The 24,772-nt window shown below is 46.9% G+C and overlaps 1 protein-coding gene across 4 annotated transcripts in view; it reads right to left on the bottom strand.

Annotated features, from left to right (window-relative positions):
- Positions 1–2,578: 2,578 nt before the first annotated feature.
- PPP4R3B (protein phosphatase 4 regulatory subunit 3B) overlaps positions 2,579–24,772 on the bottom strand; it is a 455,240-nt gene continuing 433,046 nt past the window's right edge. For all 4 annotated transcript variants that reach the window (XM_085612383.1, XM_085612385.1, XM_085612382.1 and 1 more), the window contains exons 15-16: positions 24,517–24,719; positions 2,579–3,768 (exon numbers count right to left, since the gene is read on the bottom strand). In XM_085612383.1, coding sequence (XP_085468509.1) covers positions 3,676–3,768; positions 24,517–24,719 — 296 coding nt within the window. In that variant the 3' untranslated portion in view covers positions 2,579–3,675. The remainder of the gene's footprint in view (positions 3,769–24,516; positions 24,720–24,772) is intronic.

The raw sequence follows: 24,772 nt of genomic DNA, 5'->3' as shown, positions 1-24,772 counted from the left end.
ATAGCTCCTTTGAGAAGGGTGGCTTTGACCTCCTCTGTAAGCAGCCTTTGATGTTCTGGTGAGTGTGTTTGCGTCGTGGAATAGCGGGAGGCATGTAAGTCAACTCCAGACAATACCCATGTTGGATAATATGCAGCCCCCACTGGTTTGAGGTGACTGGTTGCCATGAAGGCTTCAGGGGAGGTGGTCTTTGAGCCTCCACTGTAAGGGAGCTGTGGGGAGCAGGTGTTTGCAGTGCCTTCGTCGCTTTGGCTCACTATCAAAGGGCATGTTCAGCAGGTTCTGCTGAACTTCGTGCTCAAAGGCAGAGATACGGAGCCATGCAATGCTGCGTAGCAGAATGGTAGAATTTATCCCTCTGGTAGAGTGTCGGCTGAGTCTAGGGTACAGCGAAGAGAGGTGTTCTAGATCAGCTTGTCCTTAGAAGCTATCTCCTGACCCCATTTTCTATGCTCTTCAGGGAGGTATTAGAGAAGCTTCCTGATTTCGGCCCAGTGGGCACGATCCTATCTTGCACGACGGCAGACAGAATTAGCAATACATCAGAGGTTGGCTGATTGTGCGGCCACCAGTTTCCCTGCAGCATCTATGCGTTGGCTTTCCTAATATGGTGGCGGGCATCACTGCTGGACTGGGAGCTGGCTCGCTTGTGGTCAGTAGTGTTTACCATAGAATTGGGTGGGAGTCGACTGCAAATATAGATGGTTTCAGAAGGGGAGGCCTTTTATTTTTTAACCACTCTAGGTGTTATACCCCTAGCCAGGATAGGTTATTTAAAAATGTCTGGGGTGGGTGTAACGTAACATGCCCTTAAGTATTGGGAGGTACCGAGTGGAATGGTGAGTGGAGGAGAGGCTTTATAAGAGGAAGTCCTCCTATAAGGGCTCCGTGTGGAGTTCTACCTTATGAAAGGAGACCGTCTACCAATGAGTTCCTGAAAGGATGTGGAATCATCCGGAGGGGGGAGGGGGCAGTGTCAAAAGTGTCATTACCCACTACGTCCACCCATATGAATGTGTAGAATCCCGCCCCCCCAGGTGTATTGCCACAGGGGTCCCCTGGAGAAGCAGGCAGGAAAGGCTTCAGAACAGGGCAATGTGATGGTGGTGCATGGGTAAAGGTCTGGTAGCCTTATCTGCTTTCCTGTGTTTTGCTGGTACGTTCTAGGCCTCTTCGAAGGACAGCTGATGTTTTGAAGGAGGAGCAGCAGTGCACAAAGGGCAGGCAAGGATGTGGCCAATGTGGGGTAGATGGCCAGGTGTTTCTGCCTTTAGTCAAGCTGCTCCTGCATCTTATGGAGCATAGTCTCCAATGCGCCAGTGTCTGACTTGCTGGTTGACACCGAAGTCTCAGACTCAGGGGGGTGCCTGTGGTTTCAGCACCAAGGTCCCAGTTGGTGTCGAAGCGGCTAGTCTCGAAGGCTTCTGCTGAGCCAGAACTGGGCGGGGCATCCAAAGCGATATGTCGGTGACAACCATGGCCCAAAGGCAATGGCAGTTTGAAAGTCTGTCTCAGGTTTTCCAGAGTGGCTAGGTGCCCTTTGTCTGAAGACTACTCGGGATGAGTGTGGTGTCCAGGGGGAAAGGGGGCCAGATCTCTCAGACTGCTGAGCTGGTGGAAGATCCTTGATCTCCAGGTTGGAACCAGAATTTTCCCCACGGGAGAAAGCCTCTTCATCCACAGCTGACAATTGTGGGTATTGTTCTCCCTTGATGCCATCAGGGCCAAAAAGTCTGGTGTGTCGTCAACACCCCTTCACATCTCGAGTCAACGATCGCAACGGTCATGATGAGGCTTTTTTGAGAGGAAGGAGCGACAAGCACAGATAGCAGGCCGGATGGAGATAGGTCCGAAGATATTTTGCGCGGCAGAGGGGACAATATTGAAATGGCGTCTGCTCCAGCACTGTCTAAGCATGGTGGAGAGACGCGATGGAGGGCCGAGAGAAGGCCCCAATGGGCGAGGCCCGAGAGGAGCCACAGTCGACGCAGACCCTGCTCAAGTGAAGTAATCAGACATCCATTCAAGACAGAAAGTAAAGGAGACTCGATCAAAGTACAATACTGACAGAGCGAAGGAACCATGTGAAATAAAAAGAGCACTGCAACAATGTCGATCTGCAGCACAGAAGCAAACATCTGAACCAGACGGCGGATAGAAAATCCAACAACGGAGTTGATGACAAAGCACGTTATTGCTAGGAGTCGCCGCTGCAGTACCTTGTAAATTGAAAGACTTCATTGAAGAAAAATAACTTGCACAAATCCAGGCCCGACACTAGATGGCAGGAGTATGCACAGCATGGGTATTTACAGCCACACATGCCTCAAAATGAATTTGTATGTCCTAAAAACAATTATCACATCTAAGACAACACTAAAATGAATAAGATAATGCAAACAGAAATTTAAGAAAGAATAGACCATTGTCAAACTGGATTGCATTTACATTTGTAGATTTTTAACTATGAACACAGAAGTTTTGGGAATTTCGTACTCCAGCATGTTCACATATTGTGCAACTTAGAACTACCATAGTAATATCTGATGCTCTTTGAAAAGAAAAGTTCTCAGAACGGTTTGCCTCAACTAAATATATTTATTTTTTGTTTGCAATTCATTTACAATCATGGAATGTGCTTTTTTTCATTTTCTTTTGTATTAAAAGTAGTTTGCACATTACACCCTCCAAAAGACATGGTTCATGTGCACGGGAAGGATACAAACTGATGAACTACTCCATTCTGCGCCAAAACTATTTTCGGGTGTAGATTAAAACTGCACTACATTCAGCACTATTTGTGTTCTCTTGTTAGTGTTTTTAATAACCATGTAAATCATGTACTTCAAGTTCGGAAACACTGAATCTCATCTGGTGCCAAATACAATTTGCTCAACAGACTCAATAGCAAAACGGAAACCTTCTCCACAAGTTGAGCACTGCTTGTGGTACAGCAGAGCAGCAATAGAGGCACTAATCAAACGGGTAGTTGGAAGCAAGTGACCCTTGACACTGATATGTTTGTAGTGAAGTACAGAAAAAGATGTTTACAATCTTCCAGCTTCCAGCTCTGTTTTATTAAAACACTGTAAAATTATTTAATATAAAACTCGACATGCACGATGATGCAGTGTGCTCTCCCTCCAATAATTTCATTTTTACTTGCACTTAAATAATGGTCCCAATGTTTTATTTAAAACCTTTACAGAAGAGTATTCTTTCTCCCTTTAGTTTTAAAAAGAGGCAACTTATTAAAACCCACAGGGACAGCACCATTGCAGAGTTAAGATCATTGGGAATGCAATCCAAAGTTTAACAGTTTGAACTGCGATGCATTTGGGGTAGCCCTGCGACGTTAAAAATGCTATTACTGACAAACTTCCTCCCGAAACCCTCCCTGAATCTAAGACTTGCTTTGCAGTTAAGCAATCCTTCCGGTCTGCATTGCCAGCCCACGTTTGGACAGTCCGATTGGCAAACTCTTAAGAGGCTAGAAGGGAATGCAATGTCTTGTAGCTTGGTGTTCAGAAGACTAACACCCTTCTCGCACACAGAGGTTTTTTTGCTACTCCTTGCACTTTCATACAAGGAAGCAAGCTATCCGATTCAGACTAAGCTCACTGAACAGTTAAATCTGAGATAGAATCCACAAAAGATATTTTCCACTTTTTCTTTTTATGACCCAAGACGTGGCCTTTTCCTTGGAGATGTGTCTTCCTCTTCATCATCGTCATCATCCGGATAATCCACAAGGCCAACTAAACTTCCCTGTTAAAAAATAAAACAGTGGTAAATATTTCTGAGAACTTGCATAACCGCTCTTTCTTGACAGAAAATCTGATATTAAGTAACCTGTGCTGATGTGGATCTACTAATTTGTTTTCAGGAGGACTGCTTTTCAATCTACTCTTGCCATGTAATGTGAACCATGTGCTGTTCAGCATCCCAAAATTGAATATATAACAACATTTCAGTTGTGGCCAGTATTCAAACATAAATCCCAACAAGTAGAAATGTCAAAGGATCTACTTGGGTGTAAAATCGATACAGCCTGCTATCACCATGTATGCCGTTTTCAACCTGGACAAGTGCTGGGGCAACCAGGGTTAACACTTTATTCAGTGTTGGAGGTAGTGCTTTTCTGATTTCTTAAAAAAAGATAGAACCAATTACACAGACATGATGCATACTGTAGTGACACGTTGAGGAGCATTTATTGAATGCATCAGATAAAATTTATCGGAAACAGGATTTGCCGACTATTTAACAAATTGAAGTATTAAAGCTTTAGATGTGTCCTCCATGGCCCTATGCTTTAATAACACAAAACTATACTACATTGTTAGTTGCATCTCATAAAGCTGACTCAACAGACACCAAGCATTTTATGTCAATGGCACACACCTTTTAAACTAAAAGAAGACAGCAGTCCTTCACATGCTAGGTGCCAAGCATGAAATCAATTGGAGTCTAAGTGAATTATTCACTGCATGAACTGAACACCTCTTCCTCTACATTGTGACCTACTTTCACTGTTTGGTCACCCTTAGACTCCCACAAGGGGTAGCCCGAAAGATGCCATAATCATCCCACCCCCTAAATGGCAATTCTCACTGGGCCCCTTTGGAGTATTCTCAGCTTTTGCTGTTCCCAAAGCAGACGACCAACAATTAATGGGGATTAAGAGATCTGGGGAGGGGCCAATGGAAGTCACATGAAACAACGCAGGTCTATCATAGTGATTAAGATGTGATCAAATTTCCCACGTCTGCTGTAACCTGGACACTTATGTGGAGTTAGGAAGCAGGACATTGGTGTCATGCAAGTGGGAAAGAACCAAGGCTTGAACAGCAGTTCTAAAACCAGATTTGGGAACATTTAGCTTTGACTATACAAAGAAGTACGAAGTGACAGTTGATAACACCCGTGTGTATTTTGGGATACTTGTGTTATAAATGAGTGTAGGAAGCTGGCTCTGTATATACTATACCAAAGTAAGGTATAGCATGCACCAAGTCCAGTGGATCCCCAAAGGTAGGCAGAGGTAAAAGTTGATAATACCTTACCCTCTATTTGTGGTAGTGTGGACGAGCAGTAAGGCTTTATCAGAGGGTAGTGTTAAGCATTTATTGTACACACTCGAGCAAAAAATTATTTCACACACTCAAAGACTCAACTCTGACCAATTAGATTTGTATAACAATATTATTTAGTTGTCTTTTATTTCTAGAACCAGGCCTGGTAAAGGTAAGTGTAATAGTACTTTGCAAGGTAAGTCACTTGCTTATTAACAGTTGAAGGATAATGTTACTTACCCAGTAAGCATCTGTTCTTGGTATGTAGAGCTGTAGATTCACATGCTTTGCATATTACTCTGCCATCTAGTGTTGGGTCTGGATGTTTGCAAGTTTTTCTTCGAAGAAGTCTTTCCAGTCACAAGGTAGGCGGCGACTCCTTTCGGTGATAGTGCACATGGGCATCGACTCCATTGTTAGATTGTTTTCCTGCAGAGGGTGGGAATGGATTTAGGAAAGGTAGAATAGAGATGTCCATGTGTATGTATGTAAACTAAGAAAACTGCAACAAGTATAGGTACCCGGGGCGGTGGGTGGGCGCATGTGAATCTACAGCTCTACATGCCAAGAAAAGATGCTTACTGGGTAAGTAACATTATCTGTTCGAGGCAAGTGAGCTGTATATCACATTCCTTGCATAGACTATACAGCAGTAACTCCCAAAGCGGTGGCTAACCTGTAGCTGTTGCAGCTGTTTGAAAAAGTGTTTTAAGTACTGCCTGACCCACATTAGCTTGTTGTCTTGCTAACACATCTACACAATAGTTTGGTGAATGTGTACTGTGTAGACCATGTTGCTGCCTTACAGATGTCAGCTAGTGGAATATTCCCTATGAAGGCCATAGTAGCCCATATTTTGCGGGTGAAATGCGCTCTAGGGGGTATTGGCAATGTTGTTTTCGCTTTTAAACAACAAGTTTGGATGCATTTCACGATCCCTCTTGCAATGACTGATTTTGAAATGGGATTGCCCTTGTGTGGTGGCGAAAAAGCAACAAAGAGCTGTTTTGTTTTACAAAAATCCTTTTTTCTTTCTATATAATATAGTAGAGCTCTTCTAACATCCAGTGTGTACAGCGCTCATTCCGCTACAGAATCAGGTTGAGGAAAGAAGACAAGTAACTCAACTAATTGATGTGAAAAGCGGAAACTACTTTAGGAAGAAATGTGGGATTCGTTCGAAGAAACACTTTGTCAAGTTTAAAGAAAGGCTCTTGTATACTTAATGCCTGGAGTTCACCAACTCTCCTTAAGGAAGTGATTGCGATAAGAAAAGCAACTTTCCATGAGATAAATTGTAGTTGACACTTGTGCATTGGTTCAATAGGTGGACCCATTAGTCTGGTAAGGACTTTGTTGAAGTTCCATACTGGTGCAGGTGGAGCTCTTGGTGGTATTACTCTTCTAAGTCCTTCCATAAAAGCTTTAATCATCGGTACCTTGAATAAAGAGAAGAGTTGTCTGTTTTGTAAGCATGCAACTTCTGCTGCTAGATGCATTCGAATTGATGTGTAGGCCAATCCAGATTGTTGTAAGTGTAAAAGATAACAGACGATGTTGTGCACTGAAGCATCAAGGGGATTGATATTGTTATTGTTACAGTATATAACAAATCTTTTCCACTTTGCTGCTTAACATGCCCTAGTAGTAGGTCTCCTAACTTGTTTTAGGATGTTCATACAGTCTGGTGGTAATTGTAAATAACCAAACTATGACCTCAGGAGCCAAATCGGCAGGCTGGGTTCCTTGGGATTTGGATGCCTGATTTCCCCATGGTTTTGAGTGAGGAGACTGGAGTCGAAATGCAGCTTTTGATGTGGAACTACAGAGACTTCTAACAGGGTGGTGAACCAAGGTTGGCGTGCCCATGTGGGAGCTATAAAAATCAGTTTGAGGGATGTTTGTCTGAGATTTCAAACTACCAGCAGAATGAGCGGGAGAGGCAGAAAAGCATAAGCAAATATCCCTAACCAATTCATCCATACAGCATTGCCTTTGGAGAGCTGGTGTGGGAACCTGGAGGCGAAGCTTTGGCATTTTGCATTTTGAGCTGTGGCAAACAGCTCTATGTGTGGAATAACCATTCCTGAAAGTAGGGAAGAACCACCTGGGGATGAAATTCCCACTACTGGATTTGCTGCCTCTGTCTGCAGAAAAGGTATGAAATTTGATTGTCTACTCCTGGGAGATGTTCTGCTAGGAGATACATTTTTTGATGTATGGCCCATTTCCAAATGGCTGACAGTTTTCAGAGAGTGTGCCCCCACCCCCCCCTGTTTTTGTATATAATGCATAGCTGTCATGTTGTCTGTGCGGACTAGGACAGTTTTGCCTGTTGGGTGAGGTTGAGAGACTTTGAGGGCTAGAAAAACTGCTAGTAGCTCCAGGTGACTGATATGGAGGCTCTTGTATTTTAAAGTCCACAATCCTTGGACTGTGTGAGTTTGCAGGTGAGCGCCCCAATCAGTGAGCAATGCATCTGCTGTTCACACGGTCTGTGGAACGGGTCGAGAAAGGGCCGCCCTTTGGATACATTTTGTGGGTTCCACCACTGCAGGGAGCGATGGGTGCAGCCATCTACCAACACTAGATCGTTTAACTGACCCTGCGATTGTTTCCACTGACTCGCTAAGCATTATTATGGGGACGCATGTGAAGTCTTGCGTGGGGAACAATTAAAATGCAAGACGCCATAATTCCTAGCAGTTGCATGAATACTTTTGCTGGTAATGACTGGTTGGGTTGAAATTGAGTGAGAATGGACTGAATATTGGGAATCCTGGCTGCATTGGGAGATGCTAGAGCTTTGTGAGCGTTTATTGTGGCTCCCAGATACATTTGTGTGTTGGAAGGCTGTAGATGTGACTTTAATGCATTTATTGTAAACCCTAGTTGGTGAGGTAAGTTAATAGTGGTTAGAGTGTGTTGGCGACACATTTGGTAATTGCTGGCTTTGATGAGCCAGTCGTCTAGGTATGGGAAGACATGAATGTGTTGTCTTCTTAGATGTGCTGCGACTACTGCAAGACTTTTGGTAAATACTTCGGGAGCAGTGGTGACTCCAAACGGAAGTACTTTGAATTGGTAATGATGCCCTGCTATCATGAATCGTAGGTATTTGCGGTGAGCGGGATGAATTGGAATGTGGAAATATGCGTCTTAATTCTAGAGTGGACATAAAATCGCACTGTTATAAAAGTGGGCGCACTTGTTGAAGTGTTACTATGTGAAAATGCACTGACAGTATGTAGAGGTTTCGTTCTCTGAGGTCTAGAATAGGTCTGAGGGAGCAGTCCTTTTTGGGGATGAGAAAGTACAGGGAGTACACACCTGTTCCTTGTTGTTGTAAAAGCACAGGTTCTATGGCTCCTTTGGACAGGAGAGACTGGACCTCTTGTTGAATTAGATGTTAATGTTCTGGTGACATTTTGTGAGAACGTGGCAGAATTTTCGGAGGATTGGTGGTAAGCTCCAGGCAATAACCATGTTGGATAATACCTAGCACCCATTTGTCTGTAGTTATGGATTGCCAGGAGGGGCAGGAATTGCAAAAGACGTTTCCCGACAGGTGTTAGATGAACTGGGGGGGAAGTGTAGGTAAGTTGCTGTTTGCTGGGAAAGGGGGCGGTGCATGGTGTAGAATCTCTACCCTTGCCATTGGTACCTCTGTACCCTCCTCTAAAGCAGCCTCTGGAATAGGAGGATTGATTGTTGCCTTTGTAGGGTGCAGCAGTAGAGTAGGGTCTGAAGATATGATTTTGGACCCTCCCATGATAGAAGGAGCGACAAAAGGAGCCACGATTAGAAAGACTGTAAGGCTCCCATAGATTTGGCTACTCCTGTATCCTTTTTAGGTAGAGCCTAGCGCAGCAAGCATGCGCAGCGAGACTTTATGAAAGGGCTTCAAAAATCTGACCACATGTTTGTGCTTTTGTTTTTGTCACAGGCTATTGGCCTTAGCGTGCGTCTTTCTAACAAAGACAGCACACAATTGGGCAAAGGCGGGTGCATGACCCGCCTTTGCTCCGCCCACGGCCTAATGCTTGCGGTTACCCACACGGGCACCATCTGTTTTGAATTATTGTGCCCAGACGTGGGCGCGATAATTGAAAACAGATGGGCTGCTCGCTGGACTTCAGGTTTGAATGAGATACTTAACCATGCATGCTTCCTTAATAGCAGGCTAGTATTGATTGCTCTAGCTAGAGTGTCAGCAGCATCCAAAGCACACCTAATTGATGAATTTGAGATAAGCTTTTCCTCTTGGACTAGGTCTTGCGCCTTAGCCTTATGCTCATCTGGTAGAAATTGGAGCAATAGCTCCAACGCATCCCACTGTGCCCGATCATAACTGGCTAGAAGGGCCTGTCTGTTGGTAATACGCCAGTGAGGCTACCCTCTCTGTCGGGGGGGGGGGGGGGTCCTCTAAATTGGCCCGTTTACGAGCATTATAAACTACCAAAGAGTCCAGTGGTAACTGTCCTTTAATAAAAGCTGGATCTGATGGTGCAGGCTTGTACTTTGTGTGTATCCTAGGGGTGAGAATGTCCTTACGAACAAGTTACTTACCTTCAGTAACGCCTTATCTGGTGGAGACTATCTAGCTGCAGACTCCTGATCTTTGAATTCCCCAGGCGTAAGGCTGGATCCGGGAACTTTTGATGAGCAATACCCCTTGCGCACGACGTCAGGTGGCTCCATTTGACTCCGCGTGAGGTAGTTGGCATCGGTAGCATTGATTATGCCGTCACGGTGCCTACATAAGCGCCACACAGGCACATGGACATCAGTACTTTTCGATTTTTCCACGTCAGAAGCGCAGATCCATGAAGTGACTGACGAAAAGGTGTGTAGAAATAGGGCACTGAAAGAGGAGAAACCTTAAACCTTCAACATCAGTCCGCAAAGCGGGGAGGCATGGGTGGGGCTGTAAGGAATATGCAGCTAGATAGTCTCTACCAGATAATGCTTAACCGAAGGTAAGTAACTTATTCATATGATAGAGACTTCTAGCTGCAGATTCCTTACCTTTGTATCAGATACCCGAACCATACCATCCTGGCGGTGGGTTGCGGACTCATGAGCTAGACTAAAAAGTCTTGCAGGACTGAGCGGGCAAAGTGCCCCTCCCTGCGCACTTGACCATCAAGGCAATAATGTTTTGTGAACGTGTGCAATGATGCCCACGTCCCTGCTGGACATGTCTTGAGCTGGGACAGACCGTGCCAAGGCCGTAGTTGCAGCCTTTCCCCTGGTGGAATGGGCCCTTAACCCCTCAGGGGGATGCTTCTTTGCCAAGGCATAACAGATTTTAATGCAGAAAACCCACCAAGAGATAGTTCTTTTCTGCACTGCCTCTCCCTTCTTTGCTCCCACATACCACACAAAGAGTTGGTCACTCACCCGGAACTCTTTGTGCAGTGAAAGTAGAACGACTACGCTCTTTTTGGGTCCAGTCGGTGGAGACGCTCCTCCACCTTAGGGGAATGTGGGGGAGCAAAGAAGGTGGGCAGAGTAATGGACTGACCCAGATGGACTGGGGTTTCAACCTTTGGTAAGAATGATGCCCTGGTGCGAAGCACCACCTTGTCCGGAAAGGACATGAGATAAGGAGGCGAGCTGGATAACGCCTGCTATTCACTCACCCTCCGAGCCAATGTAATCGCTACTAAGAAGGCTGTTTTGATCGTCAACAGCCGGAGGGGACGATTGTGCAAAGGCTCGAATGAAGCGCACATCAGATAAGTGAGGACCAAATTAAGGTCCCATTGAAGCATAACAAAGGGCATAGGTGGAAATAAATGAACATACCCTTTCAGAAATCTATTAACAATAGGAGATTTAAAGGGAGAAGGCTGATCTGGCAGCCGCAAAAAAAAGCAGACAGAGCAGAAAGGTAACCCTTGAGAGTTTTTTTTTTTTTTTTTTTTCACTCAAGGCAACTGTTGCCTACAACTGTGTTACCCCACGAGTGGTTACAGTTTTTTCCTCGAGATGGTCCTACAATACTTTCGTCAGTTGGAATATCAAAGATATTGACGGAAACGCCTCACTCACATAATAGTGACATGCTTCATCATCGGCGCTACCTCCACACCCAGATAAGATGGTACTATCTGGGCGGACTCAACCATAGATATACCGGGAGTTCTTATAAGTAGGTCACTGGTTAAGAGGTGAACCAGATTTTTTTGTTTCATACATTAAAAATACCTACAAGTGTACCTCCTCTTGATACTTTATTCTGAGGCACTTGTGATATCAATAAAACCTAATGTTGGGGTTTTTTGAACATTAGTGTGTTCAAATTTACCCTCTACTTAATGCCAACATGTTTCGGCCCTCCCTAAGTAGCCCAGTCGGGTCTGGGGCCTTCGTCAGGGCGTGGTGTTTCTAAAGCCTACTTATTGATATTCCAACTGACGAAAGTATTGTAGGACCATCTCGAGGAAAAAACTGTAACCACTCGTGGGGTAACACAGTTGTAGGCAACAGTTGCCTTGAGTGAAAAAAAGTTTAACTGGGAGAACGCAGCTGTTTGATCCATTCTCTCACTCTCCACACGTGAAAAAGAACCCTTGAGAGTTCCCAAAGCAGGGTTAGAATGAACAAAAGGACAGTAGAAAGAGGGTCAATAGACCTTTCTGTACAGTACCACCAACGGCAGGCGTTTACAGACTTAGTGGAGGGCCGCCAGGCCACCAGAACAACATTACAGACTTCGAGAGGAAGGTCAAAAGCAATCAACTGCCGCCGCTCAATCTCCACTCATGGAGGCGCAGAGTTGACAGGTTTGGGTGGAGAACCCTCCCCTACTGCTGCGACAGAAGATCCTCCCGAAGTGGCAGCCTGATCAGAGGATCGACACTCCTGCTCAGAAGCTCTGAATACCACACTCTTCTTGTCCAGTCCAGCGCCACAAGGATGACTTGGGCCAGATCGTTCCTGATCACTTCAGAACCCTGGGCAGGAGTGTTATGGGCAGAAAGGCGTACAACAGGCCTAAGCTCCACTCGCTACGAAAATGCATAGCCGAGCGATAGCCGCCTTGGAAACTACAGCGTGCAGTACAGCTGACATAGCGAGTTATCAGAGGCGAACAAATCTAACCACGGTTCTCTCCACTGTTGAAAGAGAACTTGCGCCACCTCCGACTGGAGATGCCATTCATGATCCTGAAGGCATCAACGGCTGAGATAGTTCACCCTGGCGTTCAGAGAACCTGCCAGGTGTTGAATCACCATGGTTATGCCCTGCTGTTCCAGCCATGCCCAGAGACACAGGGCCTCTCGACAAAGGGTCTACGGCCCCCACCCTGCCTTGCTTGTTGCAGTACCACATGGCGGTGGTGGTGTCCGTGAACACCTGCACCAACTTCCCCTTGACAGAGGGAAGGAATGATTTCAATGCCAACCGAATCGCTCGGAGCTCCAACAAGTTTATATGGAGCCCCGTCTCCACCGGAGACCAGCGACACCCGATATCCGCCTCTCCCATATGGCTGCCCCATCCCAGAAGAGACGCATCCGTCACAACTGTGAAATCTGGTTGAGGAAGGGAGAGAGGTCTGCCAATGACCCAATAGTGGTTAGTTAATCACCACTGCCAATCCGTTGCAGTTCCTTACGTCGGTGAGATTTCCCCGATGCTGTGCCCATTGGAACTACAAGTCCCACTGCAGAGCCTGCATACGCCACCTGGCGGGTCTTACCAACAGGATGCAGGAGACCATGAGAACCAACAGCCTCGGAGTCAACCTCACCTCAATCCAGGATAGAGGCTGAAACATCAGAATCCTAACCTGAATATCCTGGACTCACTGCTCGGGAGGATAAGCCCGAAACTGCACTGTGTCCAGAACAGCTCCGATGAAAGGGAGCGTCTGAGAAGGAGTCAGGTGTGGCTTTGGCACGTTTATGGAGAACCCCTTCAAATGTAGGCAGTCCGCCATAGTCTGAAGGTGGGAAATGACTGCCTGGGGTGAGGATGAATTTAACATCCAGTCGTCTAAGTAGAGGAAAACTGAAACCCCGAACCTGCGCAGATAAGCTGCAACTACAGCCATCACTTGGTGAACACCCGAGGGGCACTGGTAAGACCGAAGGGGAGCACAGTAAACAGAGTGCTCGTGGCCTACCTTGAACCGCAGGTAACGCCTGTGACCCAGCAGGATGGGAATGTGAAAATATGCATCCTGCAGGTCCAATGCCACCATCCAGTCTCCTCGGTCTGGTGCAGACAAGACCTGAGCCAATGTGAGCATTTTGAATGTCTCCTTTTTGAGGAAGAGATTGACGGTCCGAAGATCTAAAATGGGCCGAAACCATTTCTTTCGAACCAGAAAGTAGCGGGAATAACAGCCACTGCCTACATCTGAAACTGGGACCCTTTCTATAGCGTTTAGCACAAATAGAGCTGCTCCCAGTCAGGTGACCTAGGTGCTACAGTGTTAGTTTGTGAGTGCAGGCATCTCACAAAAAGTGAAAGACTGGTCTCACACACCACCAGGTGTGTCATGCTTCATCATTTAGCAGTCCCCGCCCTCTAAAAACTTGGTTTGATAGAGGGCGGGCAAACACCTGATGACAGAGATGCACTTCTAAACTAAGTGGGGGCCCTTACAAACTAAAAGTGAAATTAAAAGGACATTATAGATGTCAAACCAATTTTAATATAACTGACATCTATATGGTAATTAAAATGAATGATCGGTGTGTTGGGGATTCTATTGTCCACCCACCGTGATGTATATGGTCGACATGTTTCTGCCAGTAGGGTCCATGGCATTCATCAGGACCGAGAGATTTAGAAAAAACGGGCTCCACTCTTACCAGACTGTGGTGAGAGGATTCCACTAGGTGGGGTGATCTAGATCACGCTCCACTATCATACAGCTAATGCATTTAAGCCTGACAGAAAAAACAAAACAAACATATGTACAATACAAAATAGCACCAAGTTCAAAATTTCAAATCAGCCTCATACACGTTCAGATATATAATGAGTGGCTAAAAGTGCAACAAACGTGTCAATCATCTGTGCACTTATTGGTTTATGGAAACTGTAACTCACATTGCTTACCCTAGACATGGGATCAAATTGCCCCATAGGAGGGTGAGGGAGGAAGACCCCTTTGGTCAAGCGCTGCATAATAAGGAGAATAAGGAGAACAACATGCAGATGAGAGCTTTGAGACTCAAAAGGCTGCTGAGGCGTGGAGGTCTGAAGAACGAAGAAAACAAATGCACGTTCATTCACACACACTCTCACAGTTCCGTGGTGTGTCCTCCACTTCTGCGCCTAAATGTATGCTCCTGACCTCCTCGCTGGTAAATGAGGGTCGCGAGCGTCGGTTATAGTGTTCGCGTAATGCTGCCAATGCTAATTGACGGTCTAATTAACTGAGTGCCACGAGCGGTACTGGACCTGAGAACAATTTTTGGCAGCCTACGCAGCAACCCTACACACATGCCTATTCCCTGCTGAAGAGAGGTAATAACATCGAAACACGTGTCCAGGGATGGCCAACGCGACTAATTTGCTTAATTTGCGTGGAGAAGTGTGGCTCACTGGTTAGAGCAGGCGGACCCTGAAGCAGAGGTCAGACCCGGGACCAGGGTTCAATTCCCGACGCGGCAGGGTCTTGAGCTCAAATGTCCATGGACTCGATAATTCTCGCTTCGGTGCCTGACCTAATCATGGGTTCACACTCTGCAACTCTGGGCATTAAGCTTGCTTAATCTCCACAACGGCCCCCCGCGGCGGGATGCCTGGCTTTCACCTTGGGGATGCCCTGTAGGGGCTATCTCACAGGGAAAAGCCAGGACGGGTTCCCAAGGCAAGCGCGGAGATACCCCTTCGGGGGTCGATTCAGGCGCTATATAAGAAACATAATAATAATAATAATACTCTGGCAGAGGCGTACTCGCTGATGCGGACTTCATGGACCATAATGCTTTGGGGTAACACGCTGATAGGACGAGCAGTGTGCGACCAATTGGATTTGGTCTAATTAACTGTAATTGACCGTGGTATCGTAAAGATCCGGTGTCACAAGAAAGTGCTGTTAAAGGTACAAAAGTACCGCCTGACCTGCCTGAAGTAGATTTAACGAAGAACATGGCCTTAAAAGGACATCCGATGTCCGCACCGTGATTGCCTGGTAAGTGCGTCCGGTGCCGGGGAAGCGGGCGTGGTCCAGTCTATTGCTCCGTGTGTAGGTGAAGTGTTTTTGGAGCAGCGCATGCGCGCACTAACCCTACTGGAATTGCACAACTGGGTGCACATACGTGTGGTGCGTCTGTGCAAGGTCCAGACCTTCCGGGGAGAGAACACAGATTTCAGACTACAAACTGGGCCCCTATAAACAGCCTGTCAAACATTCTCTGATTTACACAGCATGCCCCTAAACGTTTTGCTCATTTTTAGAAGTTTATGCTGGCTATCGCTAAATAAGAAATAATACTGCAAAATGGAATGATGGAAAAAATAAGAAAAATCATCTTGATTTTCAATTACTATTCTGTGTAAAATAACTGCGTGTAAATCTTAAAACTTGCAGTGTATATCCAAGTGCAGCACGGGGAAATCATCAGTTGTTATTATGCAAATCCATCAGAGAAGTAGCGCATACCCAGGATTCATGTACCCTGTTGTCCTAGTATCTGTCCATAGCGACTAGATACATATACCCAAAGGTTGGGTTCAAGATGACAAGCCTTTATGTTAAGGTGAGCTGTAAGAGTTGAACATAAAGCTGAACATCTAGCATTAGTGTAATGACAAACAAGTGTTTTGCTCTAATTATAATGAAGGAGAGGTCGGTGTTCTTATGACTCATGGGCTGTTTGTGCAAGTTGTAACCAAGAGATCTCATCCGTTGAGTCCCTTTTCCCACATCCGAAGACGGTATACCCACCTCTGCTCTCTGATATGAAGTGGTCTGGTCAGGTCCGCCTTGTATTTCTTCATAACTTCCAACACTACCCACTTAAGATCACTGTCTTTGTGATTATGATCCAAGAAGTGCCTAGTTAGTTTGGTGTTTGTTTTCTTACACCATATGTTACTACGGTGTTCGTTAATGCGGATTTTAATCTTCCTGGTGGTCATGCCCACATACATAAGGCCACAGGGATCCTTTCTATAGCTCTGTTGGCCAAAAGAGCTGTAAATTCCTCTTGGAGCAGCTTCAAATGATCTTCCACCAGCTGTACCTTTGTTGGCGGAATAGGAGGTGAAAAGGAAAGGAAGACAAGTGAAGAGCCCTCCTGGACGATCTGCAAGACCCACTTGTCCGTTGTTATAGATCTCCAGCAGGGGAGATGATGACGTATTCTCCCACCCACTGGAGTAGTGTGGTCCGGCAGAAGCAGCCTAGGAGTGCTTGGAGGCTGGGGCTGCTGGGGGCAGTGTGGTAAATTTCTTCTGGCCTCCATTCCGAGGACAGAATGTACCACGTCCACGCACTGCTTGGGCAGTCTGTGCGGGACGGTGGCTGGGATAGGGCTGACGCGGATGGAAACCCCTTCCGTGGTCACGAAAGGGGCATAAGGAAGACTGGCCAGGAGGAGTGGAGGAGAGACCCAAGGATCTGGCCGTAGTTTGAGACTCCTTAAACCTTACCAGGGCCGAATCTGCCTTTTACCCAAAAAGGCGGGTTCCATCAAATTGGCCTGGACATCCCTCGAGAAACCATTTGTACGAAGCCAGGCGTGACGCCTCAAGACCACCGTTGTTGAACTAGACCTGCCCAGCGAATCGGCCTTAAACAAACCACACCGTATGGTGAATTTTGCTTAATTTCTCCCGTCCTTGACAGCTTGAGAGAGCACAGCTCAGGCCTCCTCCAGACCTGTGGTAGCACCTGCGCAACCGTCTCCCAAAGAGAGTGGGAGAAACTGTACATTAAGCATGTGGTATTCACCAACCGCAATGCAAGACTGGAGGAAGAAAACATTTCTTCCCAAATGAGTCCAGTCTCTTGGAGCGTAAGGGAATGTGCCCTGGGATGTGGAGGCCTGCACCACGAAACTTTCTGGGGTGGAGTGCTGGCTGAGGAACTTTGGGTCGCCTGGAGCTGGGCGATGGCGGCGAGCAAACGTCATATTCACAGGAGCCCCTGTGCTAGACTTGGACCATATTCTTAGAAGGACGTCCGTAAGTGCATCATTAAAGAGGAATAGGGGTTCAGAGGTGGAAGCGCCAGGTTGAAGCACTGCGGTCAGATTAGTCCTGACCTGCACTGAGGTCAACTCCAGTCCAAGGACCTCAGCAGCCCTCAACCACCATGGCATAGGACGCCCCCTCCTACGTATCCACTGTAGGAGGAGAAAGCATGCCAGTATCTGGGGATGTATCTAGACCACTGGCTTCCCCAGGTTCCCCATACCAGTCCATAGTCTCCTCAGAGACATCCTGGTACTCTAATGGGCCCCCCAGACTCCTGTAGTAATAAAAAAGAGCTAGCTACTTCGATAATGTGCGTGTTGTATGTGTCCGGTTGGGAAAACCTATTAGTTTTTAAGAAAGACCTCACCCACCAACCTAGTTGGTGGTATGCTTCATCATCGGGCCCCACCCGAGGCACCGAATGTGCCTCAGGTGTGCTACGACGCCTGATTAAAGGGGAGCTTTCTTAAAAACTAATAGGTTTTCCCAACCAGACACATACATTATCGAAGTAGCTAGCTCTTTTCGATTACTACATACTCCTTGGGGAAGTGAACTAGCCACTCTAGTTCCACACTCTCTATTGTGATAAGCATTAATTACAGTGCACAGCTGAGAGAGATTTACAAAATATGGCGGAAAATCAAGGCCGGACTTTCTCTGAAAATGAGATCAGTTTGTTACTTGCTGACCCTCCCTTCTCGATGGACATCAACATCTCCCAAACAATAGGCCAAACTACTGATTGGGATGCACTGACCGAAAAAAACGCAGCAGGATACGCACCATTCTCCATGGTGTCATCCTAACGGAATACCTACACACCAATACAGCCCCCAGTGGCTTGCTCGTTACCAATGCCCCTAGAATCTTCCTGGAAGATGCCACCTTCAGGAAGGACTGGGCACAAATAGCATGGCATTGCACAAGAGACTGGCTGGTGCTCATCATTAAAACCGCCAAACGCCTTTCAGATGCGATGATCATTGATATCCAGGCCACAGGCACATTTCAGAACCACCATCACCTCATACAAAAAGAAACTGGAAGAGTCGAATAAGGAACTTACTGAATATAAGGAATACCTCACTCAGGCAAAAATTGCCAAATTCCAAAAAGATCTGAAGAAATTCAGCTATACCAAGATCTACCCATACTCTGATGATAATTACATCGCCCCACAGAGACAGGATAGGTCATCAGACACATCAGGGGATAACTCCTCCATCACAAGTGACTCCAGCACGGGTTCCTCCCGACAACAAAGAAACCGAGGTCACTCACAACGGTGGCAACATCCATGGGGCACACAACATCAACAAGCCCCCAACTTTGGACCACCAGCCTTTGCCCATCCTCAACAGAATCCCTATTTTGGCTGGCCACCATTATACCATCAAGTCCCTCAAGCCTTCTTTGGACAGAACCCAAGACCGCCTTTTTTAGGCCAGGGCAGACGATCCAGGGGCCACAGAAGGAACCAGCAACAAGTACATTGGTCAGACGAAAACGGCCCAGTGAGCGCCAACACAAGACACAAAACAAAAGAATCACAACCAGGACCGAGCAGGCACCGCTACAAACATCGCAGCAACCCCCATGCCTTGTTTTCAACCTATCTTCTTCTGCATTAACAATGATGGAAGAAAAGGTACTGAACAAAGACCTTTCCTTCGTCCCTACTAGAAGAGTGGATACATTCCATCTCCACATGGAACTAGCTTAATTTTTCATAAAATTAAAGCTTTCTTTGAGAAGCAACAACCATCAGACAACGCGGAACACACAAATTAAACAGGTCTTCGACCCAAATCCACTTTCATTCCCCTGCCGTCCAGCATTCCGGTTGAAGTGACGACCTTCGAGCAAGCAGTCTATAATGAAGTTGAAAAAATCCAACAACCAGAAACATTCAACAACCTCTCAAGACTAGAAAGAGAAGCCTTACGGAACCTCCCAAAAAAATACCCCATCATAACCATCAAACCCGCAGACAAGGGAGGAGGGATAGTGATCCAGAATAAACATGATTACACTACTTAGTGACACACGCAATTACCAACGCCTAACAGAAGACCCCACTGAAGCCCTCCAGACCGCCATCACCACCTAGGTCCAGACAGCTGAGGATCACCATCACATCTCCAAAGAAAAGGCGGCCTATCCATTCTACACGGTCCCAAAAATACACAAGGAAACAAGACCGCCACCGAATCGCCCCATTGTATCTGGCATTAACTCACTCCTGGAGCCACTCTCCAGATTCTGTGACTTTTTTCTGAACCCTCTGGTACAGGAAGCCTCGACCTACATTAAAGACCAGAAACATCTAAGGACAAGAGCTTCGATCCCTCCGCACAACTACTAGTGGGACTTGACATACAAAGCCTATATACGAGCCTGCCCCAAGATGCCACCCTGAGAGTGCTTGACGAAATGCTCACCTGGTGCTCCTGGGGACACTCCACCCCTAGAGTGTGCCACACTGGCCCTTAAGGAAAACTACTTCAAGTTTGAGGGCACCTTCTACCTACAAACGAATGGTACCTCAATGGGCAGTGTTTTTTGCCCCAAGTGTGGCTGGCCTTTATGTATATATGTATATCATTTCGAACTAGCACACATCCTCTCACCAACCAACCATTACAAAGACAAAATAGTCTTCTGGCGCCGATAAATCGATGACATCCCCGATGATATGGACAGGCACACAAGATTCCTTAAACCTCTTTCTCAATTGGCTCAATGAGCGTGACCCGTTCTTACGGTTCACCAGCTCGGCAAGCGAGGAGTACCTTCCATTCCTTGACTTGATGATCGAAGCAAAGTAAGGCACACTCAAAACCTCTACATACCACAAACCTACGGCTAGGAACTCCTTGCTCCAATTTGAGAGCTTCCACCCACGACCCCTTAGGGAGAACCTCCCATTTGGACAGTTCTTGTGCATTAGACGCAACTGTAGCTCCACCACAGATTATCACAATCTGCCTAATTGGCATTAAAACTACAAGAACGAGGATACCCTGAGAAAAAAATTCAAAACACTAGGAAGCGCGCCAGGAACCAGAACAGAGATGCACTCCTGGAGGAGATCACATGACCAGAGACACCAACACCACTGACTTGTGTCACTACGTACAATGGCATATCCAATCACGTAGGCAAAATAATACGCAAAAATTGGAGGATCCTTAACACTGGCAACAGAAACTGGACACAACCTCTATTCACCTACAAAAAAACGAGTAGCCTAAAAGACCAACTGGTGTCAACACGCCCCAGAGCCCCGACACTACCAACAAAGAACACACTGCACACGGCGTGGGGTCTACCTAATGTGGTCGGCCACTACCCCTGTGGTGACTGTAGTGTTTGCCACCTTACACAGCACAGCAAGACCCTTAACTTGGAGCCCGGCAAGACATGGCAGCAACTGAAACACATCAACTGCAACTCTACTAATTTGATATACTTTATAGAGTGCCCTTGCAAACTCAGATACGTTGGTATGACCACCAGGAAAGTGCGGACCAGAATTGTGGAACATAGGAACATGATCCGCTGCAAAAAAACAACAGCAAACTCATGGACCACTACCTAGAAAAAGGACACGCCCAATGATATGCGGTGGACAGTTATCGAACAAATACCACCCCATCCGAATAATAACGAAAGAATACTCCTCACAAAGGAGCAACGTTGGATTTACCGTCTTTCAAACCACACCCATGGGCTAAATGACAACATACCGTGGAACAGCCTTAACGCTGATTCCTCACAGAATCTGCATACTCTACCCCAGATCCAGCAACCATACTCTGCCCGGTTGACACCTCCTTCTGGGCCCGACTGCATTAGCCCATCTCCTCATGAACAGAACTGTACCCTTCAGAGCCATACCTCCACCCACGTGCGTGGACACTAGGCCCCAGCCTACCGGCATATCCTAGTTAGTCCCGACGCACGCCTGATACTTTCACGACGCGTCCACCGCGTCTCATTTAATGCGAGTACGCGCTAGATACCCTATCGGCCAGACACATGCACTACAAACATGATTGGCAGCACGTCCGATTAAGCAGGAGCGCGGCCTATACGGGACAATCCCATCAGGGCTGACCCCCTTTGACCCCGATAAGGCCACTCAGAATGCATCCCCCCCATCTGCGGCACTATACTGTGTCATGTGAAGGGTGCCAGCACGCACTAGATAACTCTCACGTAGCGAGCATAACAGCTCCGCATGCACTCTACTGAGCCACCGCATTAATTGCCAGCTACTAGGTTGGAATACAGACGTTGACAGCAACTTTATTCATTCCTTTTCTAATTCCCAAGTGACCACGATGCCACACACTTTTATCTATTTGCTGTGCCGCTTTAACTTTACCCCTGGCAAACATCACAGGGCGTATAGTATGTCTTCTGTGTCAGTCCTTTTCTCTCTTGCCTTGACAGACGCTATTCACCCATGAGACACGCCCCGCATCAACGAGTCTCAGCTGCGGCGTAAACACACTACTTAAACCACGCCGGCTTCCGGATGCCGCACCATCGGAGTTCCTGGCCGGACACACGAGGTGTAGCAGCAGATTTGGAGACAACGCCAAGTAAGTGGGAGAGTTCGCTCGAAGTACCGCCACCGGGATATAGCCATCTGCTGCTCCCGAGTGCGCATTTTTACCGCTGGCAGTGAACTCTCTTCTCCACACCCGCTCCTTTTGAACTTTTTCTTTCTACCCCCTCAGAGTGCATGAGAGTCTCGGATCCCCGCCAGAAACTCATGAAGTTTGTCCCCCGAAGTTAGGCAGTAAGCTCTTACTTTATAACGTTAAATACCTTTTTGCCTTGGTCACCCTAGCAATTTGCCATTCCGCCCTCAGGTACTAGCACCTCTATCGCATAGTATTACTATTCTGCATATATTAAACCAGCCGACACTACCGCTCATCACTGTCGATTGACTCGATCACCACTTAGGCACCAGGTATCACTACCACCAATTACGTGCTTAAACCAGCGTGTTTTACATATTATGTGTCTATGTGTTTTGTCCCGTCCTTTCCTTCCACAGGTACAAACAGAGGAAAACCTCCTCTTACAATTACAGCACCTTAGCGAGTGCTTCACATAGGGTGCTTACAACACGTTAGTCCCTTGTTTCACCCCCTCACACATAGGCCCTGACGAAAGCCAGTTTTAACCAAAGGCCTGGCTGAAACTAGTTGACCACACTGGACGTGGGAGACCATAAGTCTCTCCTACCACGTCCAAAAGCCTTGTTTTTAACTCTGCCTGGGGCCCACCAATAAATTAACCGTTTGGGACCACTAGGACAGCCTTTTAACCCCACTCTAAACACCTTCACTGCACACTCACTTAACACATCCTGCTCCGCTGTAATCAGGTGTCGTAGCATACCTGAGGCACATTCGGTGCCTCGGGTGGGGCCCGATGATGAAGCATGCCACATACATTATCGAAGTAGCTAGCCCTTTTTGATTACTACATACTCCTTGGTGAAGTGAACTAGCCACTCTAGTTCCACACTCTCTATTGTGATTATAAGCCCCCCAGACTCCTCCCATTCCTCTCCTGAGCCCAGCACGTCCACAAACTGCTCAGGCAACAACATAGAACCCCTGGATTCTGTTGACGTCAGAATCGGCGTCACTCAACGCCGTTCGGGCTCCGTGTCGTCGGGGATGATGATGGGGCTTGTGCCACCTATGGTTATCGGCGACCTCGCAGGCACCGACTTCGGGTTTGACGCCGGGGGAGGTCTTGTTGGTACGACCAGCGTTGACCCGGATCCCTGAGGCCCCACCGACGCTATGGGCGAAGCAGACATCGTCTAACCAGATAGGGCCCCATGCGAGCCCTCGGGGCCCGAATGCTCGCCAGCAGGGTTGTTCCGCTCAAATACGTGGTGCATGGCCTCGTAAAAATATTTAATTTGAGCGGGAGTCGCTCCGGCTCCGGGTAAGGGAGGGAGGCGCAAAGTCGACTCAGGCTCCAGCTCCACAGAACTGTGCCTAGAGCGTCAGTGCTCCTTACCTCTCTCGACGACAGACGCCGGCTGAGGAGAAGTCGAAGTCTGCTTGGACGTCTACTTCTTGTGCCTCTTCCCCAAGTATCCAGACTACCTCGAATGGGAGGATGAGGACTTCGGGCTCCGTGAGTGGTCCCACAACCTCCTCTTCTTCGAACGGGACCATGACCACCTCAGAGTCTCGCTTAACGGTGTCGACTGCCGGGCCACAAGCAACTACATCAACCGCTCCCTCAAGGTCTTTGGAGCCATCGCCCAACAGTCTTAAAACAACTTCGAATCGTGGTCGCGTTCAAGAAACCACAGACATACGCGGTGGGGATCGGTAACCGACATCATGCGAGAACAAGTCCTGCGTGGTTTAAAACCTGTCTTCCTACCAGACAACCCTCGCACAGTAAGTCGCTACTCAAAAAATGTCGAAAAAAGCCCCCTGATCTGGACTGGGTCCAACTTCTTACAGGGGCATCACTTCTTATTATGGTGTGGGACTTCCTTGGGGTAAAATGTGATTTGGCGTCTAGCCCTGGAACAGCTTAGGTAAAGCACTCTTAGTCCTGACATCAGCTGTGACTTGCATTTGACCAAGCATTTGTCACTGCAGTGGACCAGTGCCTTGCTGTGATTCATTCACTGACGAAATATAAATACAAGCTCTGAAAAAATAAGTGATCTAGCTTTCCCATTTTTGATGGCGAAATCCTGACGGATGGGAGTAGTAGTGCTCCACATGTTTAAGATCAAGGTAATACGTGCAGTACCACATTATCATTGTGGTAGCTAGATTTCTTAACTGTCTGATGAGGCCAGTCATTGTTCAGTTACTGTCAGGTGCAAGTAGTAGTTCACAACACTGCTCCAAACAAATTAATTAAAAAAAAAAAAACTACCAAAAAACTGAATACACTTGTATTTGTGACTGAATATAAAAGCTTGTAAAAATGTAAAACTGGGTAAGAACCATCTAAGGATCACCCCTCGTGCACTACAATTAAAACAATCAAACAGGGCTACTGTGTGTGGGGGGGGATTTAGAACACATGCGAAAGAAGGTGGCCTGGAATCTGGATAGGCGTACTGCAATTAACATTTCAAAGATATGCAAACTGACTGAGATAGTCTTAAAAACACTCAAATCTATGAAACAAGCAATGGTGCAGAACTAGATTACCTGGGAGGGGTGGGGGGGGGGGGGGGGAATCAGAATCCGCTCACCTTAGAAGTTGTGGACGTTGCATTTAGATTAACATTTTTCGAAGCAGAACCATTAGAACCTGCTGGTGGAGTCTGAGCAGCCACAGATTTGTTATGAGAATTGTTTGCCCCATTGGCTGTGCTGCCAGAATGGGAAAATGTGAATTTGAATCCACCTCCTGTTGTCCTCTTCGGAAGATTCTCCTTGTCTTCACTTTCTTTAGCTAAACCAAAACAAGTGATAAAAAAAATTATGAATTTGAGCCATCTTAAGTAA

The sequence above is a fragment of the Triturus cristatus genome, chromosome 6, assembly GCF_964204655.1.
Source record: "Triturus cristatus chromosome 6, aTriCri1.1, whole genome shotgun sequence".
Taxonomy (NCBI): Eukaryota; Metazoa; Chordata; class Amphibia; order Caudata; family Salamandridae; genus Triturus; species Triturus cristatus.
The sequence above is the reverse complement of the archived record's forward strand: the minus strand, read 5'-3'. Positions and strand labels throughout refer to the sequence as shown.